At 30.9% G+C, this 15,040-nt stretch overlaps 1 protein-coding gene across 1 annotated transcript in view; it reads left to right on the forward strand.

The window, feature by feature from the left end:
- The window catches only part of LOC134263754 (multiple epidermal growth factor-like domains protein 11), a 72,745-nt gene that overhangs the window by 39,666 nt on the left and 18,039 nt on the right, over nt 1-15,040 (forward strand). Inside the window, exon 19 of the mRNA XM_062746137.1 lies at nt 3,606-3,644. Within this exon, the coding sequence (XP_062602121.1) occupies nt 3,606-3,644 (39 nt within the window). The remainder of the gene's footprint in view (nt 1-3,605; nt 3,645-15,040) is intronic.

Below are 15,040 nucleotides of genomic sequence, written 5' to 3' on the forward strand. Positions count from 1 at the left end.
ATATTGTATTTTATAAAGCTTTTCATTTGACTTGCTTTAAAGCAAATTAAAATTTTTATTACAATATTTAATTTTAAAAAAATTATGACATTTAACGTTGGGTCCTTCATACTTTATGCGACCTTTCAAAGCCTAGATTTTTACAAAAAATACAAAGTTCAGAAAATCAAAATAAAACTATTCTGTCTATGATTTTCATGACAAATATTTTGGTATACACTAAGTATGCCTAGGGTAATTCATTTTGGCAAAAAAAGTTATTTCTTACAACTTTCATATAACCCTTGAATGATATCAATCAAAGAATTAGAATATTGATTTATAAAAGTGCATCAAAAATATGTTTACTTTTAAAAGAATATAAAAGAATATGACGGTGGACACGTTACTTCATATACTTAAATGTTTCAATATTTGTTTGCAGAGTGCGACGGTGGAAGGTATGGCTTGAAATGCAATAAAACCTGTGGGAATGGCATTAATGAAAGAGACTGTCATCATATCAACGGCAGCTGTATAGGCAGCTGCTCTACTGGATATACAGACTCCCTATGTAACACTAGTAAGAGTGTAATCATGGTAAAATGATTCAGTTTAATAACGTCATAAATTTATACTGTTCGTTATCTCCATATATTAAATAAAAAGATTATTTTCGTAGTTTTCATTGGCTGAAAGTACGTCACGTGATATTCCTCCATTTGTGATATCGATGCGAAAGCGCGTCTGCAGAAAATATTATAAAGTCTATTTATAGTCCCTATATAATCTATACGAACGCAAACAGTTCATAACACTACATATTCACCGGATTTTAGGCCGTATTCACCTGAGGGTCAATGCGCGTGCAACGGCATTTTGACGTCACAACCAAAACATCAAACAACGTTGTAAACAATGGTTGCAACGGCCGCAGCGAGCTACTTATCTGAACAGATAAACAATTATTCAAACCTATTTCAGGATTATTTTTTAACATTTGGACGTCTTACACATAGCAAAACTTGGAAAGGAAAACATGGAGGTTACAAAGAGTAATCTGGAGATTTTTTTTTTTATTTTTAACAATTAAAGATAGCAAACGAAAATGGTGTCGTCATACAGCCTACAATGTCTTATTTATCCAAATCCCGACTAAATGATAAAACAATTATGGACTCTTTTGGTGTTGAATATGGTTTGTTTTTCACCAGTAAAATATTGATATTGACTGAGGCTTCTACTCGTCCATAATTGTATAATATCGCACTAATTTTACGTAGTACGTGACGTTATAATATAAGAAGTGTGAAATTAACCATTTTGACGTAATGACAGCCAAGTCCTTTTAGTTAGGACTGTGTCAGTGCATTCAATAATTATTTTTTTTGAAAATTAAGTACGTATTAGACCCATTGAAACCTAAAAAAGCAAATCATAATGCTCGATAGGATTATTGGATGATGCGATATTGAACACTAGCAGGACAAACGTTAATTTGAATACCGATTGTAAAAGATCATTAACAGTTTTTGTTAGTAGGAATAATTATTATAAATAATGAGGAAATGTTTAGCTATATAACAAAGGAGTTACCGAACTTATATTAGTGAGTATTGACACTCGTTGGCACTACAAATGCACTCGCAAGCTTGTGCATTTGTACAGACAACTTGTGCCAATATTCACCAATATAAGTTCAATAAACTTATAATATTTTACTTGTATTAATATTTGTTTTTCTTTCTTCTTAAAGTGTAAACCACATTTAGATTGCAAGAACTTTCTTTTCGCGTAATTACGCGATCCGTCTGTCTACTAGGGAAACTTAAATTTTCGCAAATATTTATATTATGAAGTATTGTATACAACAGATAAAAATCTCGCAAATATTTTGATGAGTTTATACATATTGAATAGCTGATTCGCGGAAATAAGGTGTAGCGAAAACGAATTGATTAACAATGGTGAAAATTACGGAATAGATTTATTCTCTCTTCTGTTGTTCTGTAATATACATCCTACAAGTTGACGTTATAGACGATTTTTTACAACAGAAAAATATAGTTGCCGGATTCACGAGCCGTATTATAATAGAAAAATACGTGACTTCATAGTTTGGTTTTTCCCGTGTTCGAAAAATGTAAACAGGATTCGTTTTAGAATGCTTATATCTTGTCTAACTTAGCTCCATGCAATCAAGAAGTGAGCATAACGATCTCAAAATTCACGCTATGGAGAGACTGATACAGAATCAAAGCCACACTTAGATTGCATTTTCCAGTCAATATCTTTAAAATAAGGTTATAAACTCAATCATAAAACTATTTAAAATACGTTGGTTGTACTAAATTAGCGATAGAAATAACATGAAATAAAAATATCTTTCTCGTGAGGGTAAGAATAAACAACAACATAGTTATAGATCGTGAAGAGAGCAAAATAATGTGTTTAAGAAACCATCAGTCAAACAAATAAATATTTCACAATTAAATGTGTAGTATGAAAATAAGTGTTGAAGTATGAAAATACAGAAATATTCCGAGTATTTGGGAAAACATAGATAAGAACAACATGTGAATAAAATATTTTATACTTCCAGTAAAAAAGATGTCAGCATATTTTGCTTTTTGAAGTTCAATATCTACCAAAAATAATCTTTATTTTTTTAACTATTTAACTTTTTCACACCTTAGCTACTAATCGACATTTACTGTTAATCCCTTTTCTCTCTGAATCTATTGTGACATTAAACATGTACTCTGGATGAATTTAATTTCTCTGTAGCCAGTTTAAACATTTCCTAGGTCTATACGAGTTTTTTCAGGGGCAAAATTTTATAGAATGTTGGAAAAGGAACCCCCTCCCCCTTTCTGACGTCAGTTAAAAGCCCTTAATTCTTTGGACACTCGATCCAAACTTTACGATAAAATTTTATAGAACTTACAGAATGAATTAAAAATTGTACATTCTACGTAACAATAGAGTTCCCTCACACTCCTGAATTATAGGGATTTTTTGGAGTCAAATGTTCGTAACAAAGGAGTTTTTCTCAGTAACACCTAGGGCGAAAAAATGTCATTTTCGAGGTTGGACAAACCAACCTTTTTTTGCTCGCAGAACATTACTAATTTATTTGAAAAATAAAATTTATGATAAGTATTTTATTTCTATTTCTAAGGATGTGATGGTAGAATGTATGGTGAGAACTGTAACAGAAAATGTGGTAACTGTTTAGACGACGAACAATGTGACCATATAAACGGTACTTGTTTACAAGGATGTTCAATTGGATACAAAGGATTGCTTTGTACTAAAGGTAAGAAACAGCCATTTATGTTAAGATGTGTTCTATAAACACTATACAGAGAGATTACAGAATAAAATCGTTTCACCATCAATTTGTTTTTTAAACAAAAACCTCTACAAGTATATAGAATGTGACGAAGGAATGTACGCTGTAACAAAGTCAAAACTCATTTTGATCTTGTTTGTACTAAATCAATAATAATTATCCTTTTTAATAGCGTGTGAAGATGGAAAGTATGGCTATAACTGCAACCAAAGCTGTGGACATTGTATGAACAATTCCACGTGTAACCATGTCAACGGTACATGTTCAGAAGGGTGTGCTGTAGGATACGACGGGGTTCTTTGTACAAATGGTATGAAATATGTTATATTTACTTTATTTTGTATAAATAAAATATTTATTTTATCTTATAATATGTGAAATTACTTCTTGTTTACGTTAAAGGTTTGATAACTGCAATTTCGTGCGAAAAAAAGTTGTAGGGATGACCTTTTTTCCTATATGCATCTGCAGTAATAAGTTCGTTCATGTATCCTAAAACAAATTAATGATTATGTGTATATTTATTGAACGCTTTACATGTAAATATTATAAAACCGAGTAATTAATCTAAATGTCTACCATGTTTTCCGGATAATTAAGTTACAATAATAGTGAAAAATTAAATTGTTTCTTAACTAAATAAGAAAAGTGTAAAATGCTGCAGGATTTTTACTTTCATTTTATTTAATTTTCATATTTTGTGGATCTTATTTGATACAGGAAAATCTTTAATAATTGTTCAACTAAGGAACACAAAGTTTTTCTTCGTGATTTCTTCAGAATTCTTCAAAATCGGTCAGAGTTCGTAACCATAATTTTTTATTGAAATTTGTTTTCTCTTTAATCTATTATATGTTTAATAATTTTATTGCATCTATCAATGAGGATAAACCAAAGAATATTAATTTTTTTTTAAATGGTTTCGCAAGTTGTTGTTTTGTGGTAGGGCTTACGAGATCCATTTTAATATTGATTTTGATCATGAATGCGCAAGGTGAGTTAAGGTCCTTGGCTCTATTGTTTATTATGTAGTCTGTAGACCATCGTACTGGGGAGTCAATTGTAAAGAGCGTTGTAGTACAGACTTTATCAGCCAGACTTTTCATCACGAATCAGGACATTGTATATCGTCCCTACAGGTGAGGTAACATAAATAAACAATCGAAGGAAGTGACAACATTAAAATAGGTTTTTTTAAATATGTGATTGTACACTTCATTTTATGATGAACAATAAATACATAATAAAGTCGCAAATTTTCTTTTTGTCCAATTTTTGTAGTCACAATCTTGCGACAATGGTAAGATTGACTACACAGTGACCATTACAAGTGTGACTGTCTCTATACTAATTGTTATGATGGGCAGTGCCTTAAACTTTTACATCTGGAGGAAAATGCAGCGCAAGTTTTATATTTTCTTTAATTCCATCTATGTATCTAAGTCTATAATTTCAAAAGTTTGATTTATTTTTAATTTACTAGCAATTTCTCTCATATCTCACTTAAGTTATCGTTTATTTTCTTGCGATTTTTATAACAAAAAATAATCCTTGAATAAGAAAATATCCAATAAACTACTTTACTATCCAGAAAAAAGTAATAATTTTTCAAACATATAATGTGTTGGATTGATTGATTGTATATTGTTTAACGCCGAGTCGGCAATATTTCAGCCATATTTCGGCTGATGATGTGTTGGAAAGAAAAAAATTGATGGACTAAGTGGGTTGCCAAAACCGTTAAAAATTGGTACATTTTATTTTATCTCTTTGTCATGTAACTTTTCTTTTACAGAGAAAGGGACGGTTTTTGACACCAAGAATGACAAAGAGTATTACAACGAATTTTCACCTGTGAGTACAGGAGGTAATATCAAATAAAGACATGTAGAGGTCATTTTTATCATAAAGACACGATATTGTGAACAACTTTAACGGTGATTATTTCTATGGTGTTTCAATTCTATGTCTACAACATTGAATGGAGTAAAAAAAAAGATACAACCAATAATACTGTGGTACTTGAAATCAACTTATCAAAACCTTATAAGTAATGTTAAAAGTTTCCATTACAATCATATTCTGGTAGATTATTATATATATACATGTATAAACCATCTACAAATGCCACGAACTGTAGGGAAAAATATTTTAAAACTAAAATCTGTATGTAAAGCTGTTGGTAACAAATGAAAATATCAAAAGTATTACATGTTTTAAAACAAGTTCTGTTTGTGAAACACTATGTCCCCTAATTTAACACAATTCTGGAGTGGGATGTAGAATGAAGTGGTATATACATATGTACCTACCCTTGACAGCGCAATAGTTGTGGCCTACACACAAGCAGACAGACAAACAGACAGACGGGACAAAAGAATATCTCTCGATTCTGGGGCATAAAAATTTAAAAATTTTCCGAAAGGTAGTAATTTTTTTAAGTTTTCTTTTATAATTTGCAGATAAACAAAGTGGGTGTGATGTGTAAGTATTGTTTTTTGCTCCCTTCTTTAATAATTTTTCACTCAAATAAATTCTTATTCAAAGATTGACGTCTTAATGCAAACATTATTTTCTTATCGAACAGGGTAACTTCCCCTTATGCAGAACTTAGTGAACTCGACCACCAAAACACGTATGAAGAACTTCACCAATATGAAAAAGCAGACGACAAAATGTAGATGGATGCATTGCTGATGTTTCATTTTAATGTAGAACTCCCGTTAATTTGTAGATTTACTCACATAGACTTTTTTGATTGTTTAAAATAAATTCATATTCTTGTTTCTTTTCGAGAGAACTTGCACTAGACAAAACACTACTCTGGCTCATACTGTAATTTTATATGTACATAAGATAATCACAGTCGACAGAAAATCGAGCAGAAGAGCTTACTTTGACAACAGAGGTAATGCTTTACCAAGGGAGAAAATATTTGTACTTTCGCTGCATGTACTAAATACACGAAACCATGTTTATTTACCACTGTAAAGTAGTTTAACGAGAGAAAGCCAAAAAAAATGATATAAGTGCAAACTTAAGTTTAAATTTCCCCTTGGTTTAAAGAGAGAAAGCAAAAAAAAAATTATTTAACTACAAACTTGAGTTTTTATGTCCCCTCTTTAATTACAAAAAAAAATAATTGGCTTTGTTTTTAACTCAAAATATTTGAGAATGTGGAAAAAATAAGGTGAAGAACATTAGGAAAATACGTGTGATGTTTATGACGCCTATTCATTGTTTTACAAATAAAACATCTGGACCAAAAGTCATTACGCGTCATATATATTTAACATTGCTTATTTCGCTATATTCTTATGTTTAGGGACAAGCTTAGGGTCGATATTGAAGTAAAACCTTAGGACATGTGCATATGTATTAGAGAATTAAGATTGTCATATTTCTCCAAATTATACTCTGTCTAATTCTATTTTAAGTCAAATTTATTTGAAAATTGGATTTTTCACTCATCTCAACTACAAACAAGTACCTACCATAACACGTTATGAAGGGATAATGATATAGTAATACTGTACAGTAAAAATTTCTCTAAACATACTTAATGTAACTATTGTGATCAAAATTATCACAATATCCTTCAAATTGTACACCGTCTAAGCATATAACAAGCCATAGATATATTTTAAAATCATATTGAATTCTGCCGCATTGTATTTATTTAAAACAATGTGAGCAGTTGGTACATTCAACTAAACACATGTTTAGAATCAATATTTCTCATTTTTTTTATACAGTATAAAAAATATATATATATGTTGTTATAACATTACACATTAATTAGTATAGTATGCTACGAAAATTCTTTTTCCTAGGATTTTAAATTTAATTACGAATTTGAGTCGCGTTTGTATACACATTTCCTTGTACTTTAAGAATCAAAGATTCTATTTTTCTGATTACTGTATACAGGGAAATTTTCGCCCCCGTTTTATTTTCGCCCCTTTCGCCCTTACCTCTATTGGGCGAATTTAAAACAGGGCGAATTCAAAGATTACAGTATCATTTCTTAAACAAAACTATAAGTGGGCGAAATTAAAACGGGACAAAATTGTTTTCAATCGTGAAAGGGCGAAAATAACACGGGGCGAAAATAACCCTGTATACAGTATTTATTTTGTCAACTTTGAAATTTTGTTTCAGGTACGACATCGACATCTCTCGTTTATATATGTTATTTTGAAGAAATGCAATGAAATGTTTTGCCCATAATTTAACCCCCTTCCCCGCAGTCACGCATCTTAACGCAAATACCATTTCCTATTTCTGATGCAACATCACGCATTTACCGTTTCCTCGCAATCACGCATTTTCACGCACTTTAAAAAGTTCATTAAATCTTCAATTTATTGTCAAAGTCCAACTATTTCATACTTACTTAATCTCATAAAATAAGAAAAATTGTTTTCTAATTAAAATATTACGTCATGATATTATTTACGCTAAACTTTAGAGAAACTTGCACCCTGCTAGAAAGTGCTTGCGGGGAAATGGTAACGTAATATTTCTATGACGTGAGGATTTAGTTTATTTTGCATAACAATTTTGTAAGTTGTAAAGTGTTAATACCTGGAATGAATATTTTGTAATTAGATTTAAATGTCCATAATATAAAATTACAAATTGATCTTTTCTAAAATTGTGTTATGCTGTTTATAAGGCAACTTTGTTTGTTACTTAAACTCAGTAAAATATATTCAAACCAGTAAATTTGAGAACATAGCCATCAAGTTGAAATTGTTCATGTACGAGGGCTGTTCAATAAATAATGTCCTCGGTGCTCAGAAAGAAGCAAGCGACGCTTTTCAATGATTAAGTCTTCATGGTTTTACTTATTAATCTCTTTTAATTCAAACACATGTCCGTAACATTTTTTAGAACTCATTTTTAAGTAGACCCTTAGTATACTGGAAATTCGCAGATCCAATGATTTCCTGGATTTTTTTCTTCTGAAAGGTTTTTTTTATCAAGTTTGGAAATAGACAAATGTCAAAAGGTCAAAGATCTAGCGAATATTGTTAATTTGAAAAAAAACATTAACTTTCTGTTCATCCAGAAAACCCCTTTACTCTTCAGGACATGCGGGTTTGGACGCTGTCATGAAGAAATTCAATGTAGTGGATTCCTGATTCTGGGTCCTTCCTCTAATAAACCTTTCACTTTTTGGGAAAAAAATTGCTTTCTAGACTTGTCCAGATATTAAACTGTTTCCCCTAATATAAATTTGAACAACAATACCAGTAATATTTTAGAAAAATGCATATAAATCTGTCTTTGTGCTCTTGCCTACCTTTGCTGTTGTCAGACCTCCGCCGTTTGTATCAAGTACATCTTGTGGTAAATTTTGTTTTGATGGTTTTAAGCAATAGATTCATGTTCCAATATCTCTTTGAATATAAAACAAACGTGGTTAACTACAATTACTGATATTTTAAAATAATTGTTAAGATATTCGTACACTCTGTCGTTTTCACTCATTTTTCAAAATATAGGGTGACCTTTGAGTACCAAGCTTTTTTACTGTCAAACGTTTCTTAGAAACAGTGTTAACTTTCCCCGATGTTTATCAAATTTGCTATGTGTGTTAAAGTCAAGTATACATCATTAAATATTATTTGTTGAAATTTGCCAAACAGAACATAAGTTGTTATAATTTTTGTTGCCAAGGGAGGTCCCCATTTTTGATGCCCATTATATAATTTTTTATCAATGAAGTTCACCTGCTAATTTGTCTATAAAACAGGCATCGTTTGCTGTAAATGTTACATATTTCAGTGAATATTTCTTTAGGATTTTTAACAAGTTTTACAGCAGCTTTAATGTAGCTTTTATTTTCACTCTAGTTTACCGATTCTTTACCATTCATTTATAATGCAGTGTCTCGAATAGCCCTTGTTTCCCAGCTTCTCACGATGAAACTATGTGATGAAAAGTGGCCACATAGACTGTTATAAATTCAGTAAAGATTCAATAATGAGGGAAGTCAAGTTTAATGTAATATGATATCTGTATTGTACGTCATACAGTTCAGGACATTATTTATTGAACTGCCCTCTTAAATATGTAAGTTTTTTAAAAGAACAAATAAAATTTAATTTATACGGAAAAAAAATATTTCAAGAGACAATGAATTAGGAAGTATGAAATTATAACACATTGTATTGAAAAGTATGTCACATTTTTTTTTTTGTTTATTTTATTATTGTTATTTTTGTTTAAAAATCATATATATTTGACATTGTGGTAAAATTGTGCTCTGTTCTCAAATACCTTATACATAAGGAATTTAAACATATTCTACTGGTAATTTTTCTACTTTTATATTTCAGGCAAGTATATAAGTTATTGTTCACTTCTGAGAAAAAAAAAATAAAAACCGAATAAAAACTATATATTGAAACTGTAGGAAAGTTTTTAAGAGGAAGGGATGGCACACGTTTTGTCAGTCTCTGCTTTGAGTGAAGAACCAAAAAAAAAAAAAAAAAACGAAGATAAACACAAACAATAATATCACCTTGTGACAATGTTTTCAAAGAAAAAAAATGTTTAACGCTATATTCTCAAGGCTGTTATTGTCACTGAATTATATTTTTTTCAAAAGGAAAATACAAATTTCAATTTAATCGACTTCTTTGCTTACAATTATTTTATAAAATTATGAGTACGTTAACTGTATTATCTTCCAGTGCAGTGTGCAGTGCAGTGAGGGAAATATTCTTCTGATATGTTCCAAGTAGGTGCATGATTTTAATTTGTTTTTATTAAGGTCTTCTGTCTTCAGCGGAAGACCTTTCTGTTATTCTTAGGTTTCTTTTTCACTTTTATTATTGTTTTTTTTCTTACCGATTTTGTGCACGCGATTTCTCGAAAACGGCTTGATGAATTTTCATGAAACTTTCAGGATTTATGTACCATCACTTGAACCTTGTGCGTTTTTTTCTTTTTTGGTGACGTCACTTCCGGTCTGAGATATTGCCGATTTTATGAATTTTAAAGGGTCAAGTTGTCCAGAGTTTTTCTGGAAAATGGGTTAAGATAGAAACATGAATCTTTCAGGTATGATAGACCTATGTCTGTAGATGTGCTTTTCGCAATTTGATTTTTCCGGAAACGCCGTACGTCGGCGCTCGCTATGGTCCAAAAATAGTCCTGTCGTGAATTTCAAAATTTCTAACACCTTTTCTTCGATATCTTTTTTACCTAGAAATATTTTGTAAAAATATATAGAATAAAAGAAGTGTGGAATTCCAAGATCTTTCAAATGCTATCTCAAAAAAGGGGCTGGACCTTAAAATTAAGGGCCTAGAGGGGCCGAAAGTTTTTTCTTTGTATCTCAAAACGTATTAAGAATTTGTAATACGTCAAAGAAGCAAAGTTGTTCAAAATATCAAGCTCAATCTATTGGAGTCGTCAAAGTGCGTCCGGCGTCGTCACTTCCGGCCAAACCGGAAGTAATCGAAAAACGCGTATTTTTGCTGTTCTTGACAAGTTTTTGGGTAACATATGTCTCTGGGAGCTTAAAAATTAATTTTCCGTCCGTCGTCATTACTTCCGGTCAAACCGGAAGTAGCCAAAAATGGCTTATTTTTGCATTAATTAACTCAGCTTTAGAGGATTCAAAGCATTTTTGGGCGTTATTTCTCATTTTTGTTAAAAATGAAAGCTACTTCCGGTCAAAAAGGACGGAAGACCTACTCGTTGCTTTGCAACGAGCTTTGCTCTAGTTTTAGTTTATTTTTGACGAAAGCTACATATTTCTTTCAAACAAATAAAAATTTAATAAGATTACTTTTATATTCACACTTTTTTCATGAAACAAATTACACACATTTCTAAAGTTAAATGCCTTTTCTTAAGCTTTTCCTTGTTGCTTTATCCACTTGAGGAAAACAGAAAAACTTCAGCTGAGTGAATTTGTTAGTTATTGCTAAGATGAATGACAAGAAGCGAAACAAAAGAATGTATAATATATATTTACTCACAATAATGTACATTTAAATCGTGTATAAGGTCAATGATGAAAATTTTCAATTAAGATATCTTACCTAGTACTTATCCCAGCTATTGTATAGATATTATTTTAAAAGGTTTGTGGAGCAAGAAAGTAACGAACAAAAAGGGGTCTGAAGGCATACTAAATGCTTACATGACGCGTGTTAAGTAAAAAGCATTCTATTTGAATTACATTGAAATAAAAATTTGCCAAAAAGGACGATTTGTTTAAATTATTTGATTGACTGTGGTAACACTACTATGCATGTAAGCAATTTTAAAATTAACTGTATGAAATTTCAGAATGTATTAAACCATTTTTATTAATATAATGTGTACAGATTGGTGCATAAACATGAAAATACATGTGTAATTAAATGACTAAACATATACATGCATCGACTAAATACATTTTATATGAGCATTATTATGCTGACCTAATGGAGACAATTTATAACAAATGTATGTTGAGGTTTAAATATGAGAAGAATCAGGCAGGTTACATGCAATTTACATGAGAAGCAATATTCTGTACCCATGTATTGTAGCTCACATTATATGCAGGCAGATTTAAACATGCAATGTACATAAGCAGCCATATGCCGACCTCGTATACTTTAACTCACTTCCTAGCTTGCAGATTATAACATAGAATTTACATGAACAGCAATATGTTGCCCTCATGTATCTTATATCGCAGTCAATGCAGGCGTAAGTTTAAATACAATTTTACATGAGCAGTCATGCGCAGATCTCATGTATCTAAGCTCAAGTAAATACAATTTATTCTCGTTTGAAGATTTTTAATTCTTATCAGGTAAAGTATGAACTGATAATCTTTTCCGTTCTAATATTGTATTTATACCTTTCCTTTCAGTGCAAAAGGCTCAGAAAAATGACACTAAGAAACATCATGACAATTTCTTACACCCAGGAAATCTTTGTAGGAAATATGCCAGTCTTCCTTTATTTTCAAATTTTAGCAAGGACACTGTTAACAGACAGACACACGGACAAGTATTTTGGAGTGTTTAATAGATAATAAGTTTTAAGTTTTCAAATACTGAATATCTGCAAGTATAATGCTGATTGCATTTTTAGCTCACCTGAGCCAAAAGCTCAAGTGAGCTTTTCTGATCACAATTTGTCCGTTCTTTGTCGTCGTTGTCGTTGTCGTTGTTGTAAACATTTCACATTTTCGACTTCTTCTCAAGAACCGCTGGGCCAATTTCAACCAAACTTGCCACAAAACATCCTTGGGTGAAAGGGGTTCAAGTTTGTTCAAATGATGGGCCACGCCCTCATTCAAGGGGAGATAATTGGGATTTAATGAAAATTTGGTGGTATCATTTAAAAATCTTCTTCTCAAGAAACTGTGCCAGGAAAAATGAAACTTATGGGGAACCATCCTCAGGTAGTGTAGATTCAAATTTGTTCAAATCATGACCATCGGGGGTAGGGTGGGGCCACAATGGCCGACCAAAGTTTTACATAGAAATATATAAGAAAATTCATAAAAAATCTTCTTCTCAAGAATAGCAAAGTCATAATTGATCCTAAATATATGGAAGCATCCTCAGGTAGTGTAGATTCAAATTTGTTCAAATCATGATCCCCGGGGGTAGGGCGGGGCCACAATGGCCGACCAAAGTTTTACATAGAAATATATAGGAAAATTCTTTAAACATCTTCTCAAAAATAACAAAGCCATATTTAGTCATATTTATATGGAAGCATCCTCAGGTAGTGTAGATTCAAATTTGTTCAAATCATGACCCTGGAGGTAGGGCGAGGCCACAATGGCCGACCAAAGTTTTACATAGACATATATAGGAAAATTCTTTAAAAATCATCCTATCAAGAATAACAAAGCATGATTGGTCATGGGACTACTTTTGGATAATAACTATTTAATAATAAACCAATTTCTACTTTTTTCCAGCCACAGTGCTCAGGTGTGCGATGTGGCCCATGGGCCTCTTTTTAATTTACCCTTGGTGTGTAGAATAATGCTACGGTAAATATGATTTTCTTATAATTATAAAAATGGAGGAAATCCTTTTTGAATAATTTGAAGATCATTATAAGTCAGTGTGTTAACATTTTCCCTGTACAACCCTTACATAAATACGTGACTTCATTTGAAATTCCATCTTTTGTGTAAAATAAATAAATTAAAAATATGAAAGAGGGAAAGATTTCCTCAGCAGATGTTATCTTAAAAATTAATTTTGTCTAATAGTGTGTCACTTTATTCGCACATTTAATTGTCATCTTACATTTGAATATTTATAGTGAATCATAGGAAAATGATAGCGTAATACAGAAATACGTGGTTGAAAATTTAAATTTTATTGAGATACAATTTCCTTAGCATATACTACGAAAGCCCAGAAAGCTCATTCGAGATTCAAGTTTCGAAATACAAGATTCGAAGTTCGAGTTTCGAAATTCAAGATCCAAACTAACAAATCAAAAGCTGGTTCAACATTTGATTACTCCCCTTTGTTATGTTTTTACTATCACTAAATCGTTGAATATATTTATAAGAAATGGGTCATTTGATAAAATGATAATTCAAGAAGAAATGTTTTATGTATATATTAAAACGAAATAAAAATAAAATTTGGATGCCATTTTGAAAAATACATATATAATCTTATTTTTCTCATTAAACAAAATAGTAAATACGTATTTATGGAATATTAAATTGTCTTATAGTTGACTTACGGAACAAGTATGTCGACTTTTTTTATCAGATCATTGCTGAGGGAGAATACTAGTATTGTATTGATTATAATGAGATATGAAATATTATGAATCTGCACAGTAATTCAAGGGTATATATATTTTATTACATTTATAAAGGGTATATTTGTGCAGTGAGACTGCTGAATCGAACTGTAGCGTTATAAGGTTTCACAAGCCGTATATTTTAGTCTTTGGCCATATAACTCTATGGTCAGAGACTAAAATATAAAATCATAACGCTATAGTTCTGTATCTAATTTAGACTCCTCTACTATTTGATATAAGAAAAATTAAATGCCGCATTTATTTTAATTCATATTGCCAAACTGTATTGTAAATATAATCTTTAATTAATTCAAGAAATCAAAACCTTAGATGAAGAATAGAAATTAAGGGAGCCGACTATAGTTTTATAGTGTGAAAACTACAATACCGAAACTCTTCATTTTTACACCATATATAACTTACATTATTTTCAGTGTACATGTAAAGTTCAGGTATTTTTTAGGGACCGTCTCAAAATACAGGTACATTTACTATAGGATTATACAGGAAAATGCCAATTTTAAGCACTTTAAAGCAAATTATACAAATACTACAATAGACATTTTGTTCAAACTATAATATTTGATGAGTAATATTATATTATGCTATATATGTATATGTAAACACAAAATTCTACCGTCTTGTTACCAGAGGGGGCATCTCAAAATGCAAAAAATTAGAAATTTTTACTATTTTTATAGAGTACTACAAAATATGACGTACACAATGGATTCACATGAAAACATAATAAAAATATTGGAGATATTCTCAAATTTCTATGTTTTAAATTTCAAGAGCGTATGTTTATTACTTTTTCTTAAATAATATTTTTATAACCCCTTTCTTTAAGAGGTACAGATTATCATAACGTCAAAAACACAGTGCAACGACGTCAACCTA

The sequence above is a fragment of the Saccostrea cucullata genome, unplaced genomic scaffold, assembly GCF_032062105.1.
Source record: "Saccostrea cucullata isolate Sc308-1 unplaced genomic scaffold, CSIRO_AGI_Scuc_v1 ctg1192, whole genome shotgun sequence".
NCBI lineage: Eukaryota > Metazoa > Mollusca > Bivalvia > Ostreida > Ostreidae > Saccostrea > Saccostrea cuccullata.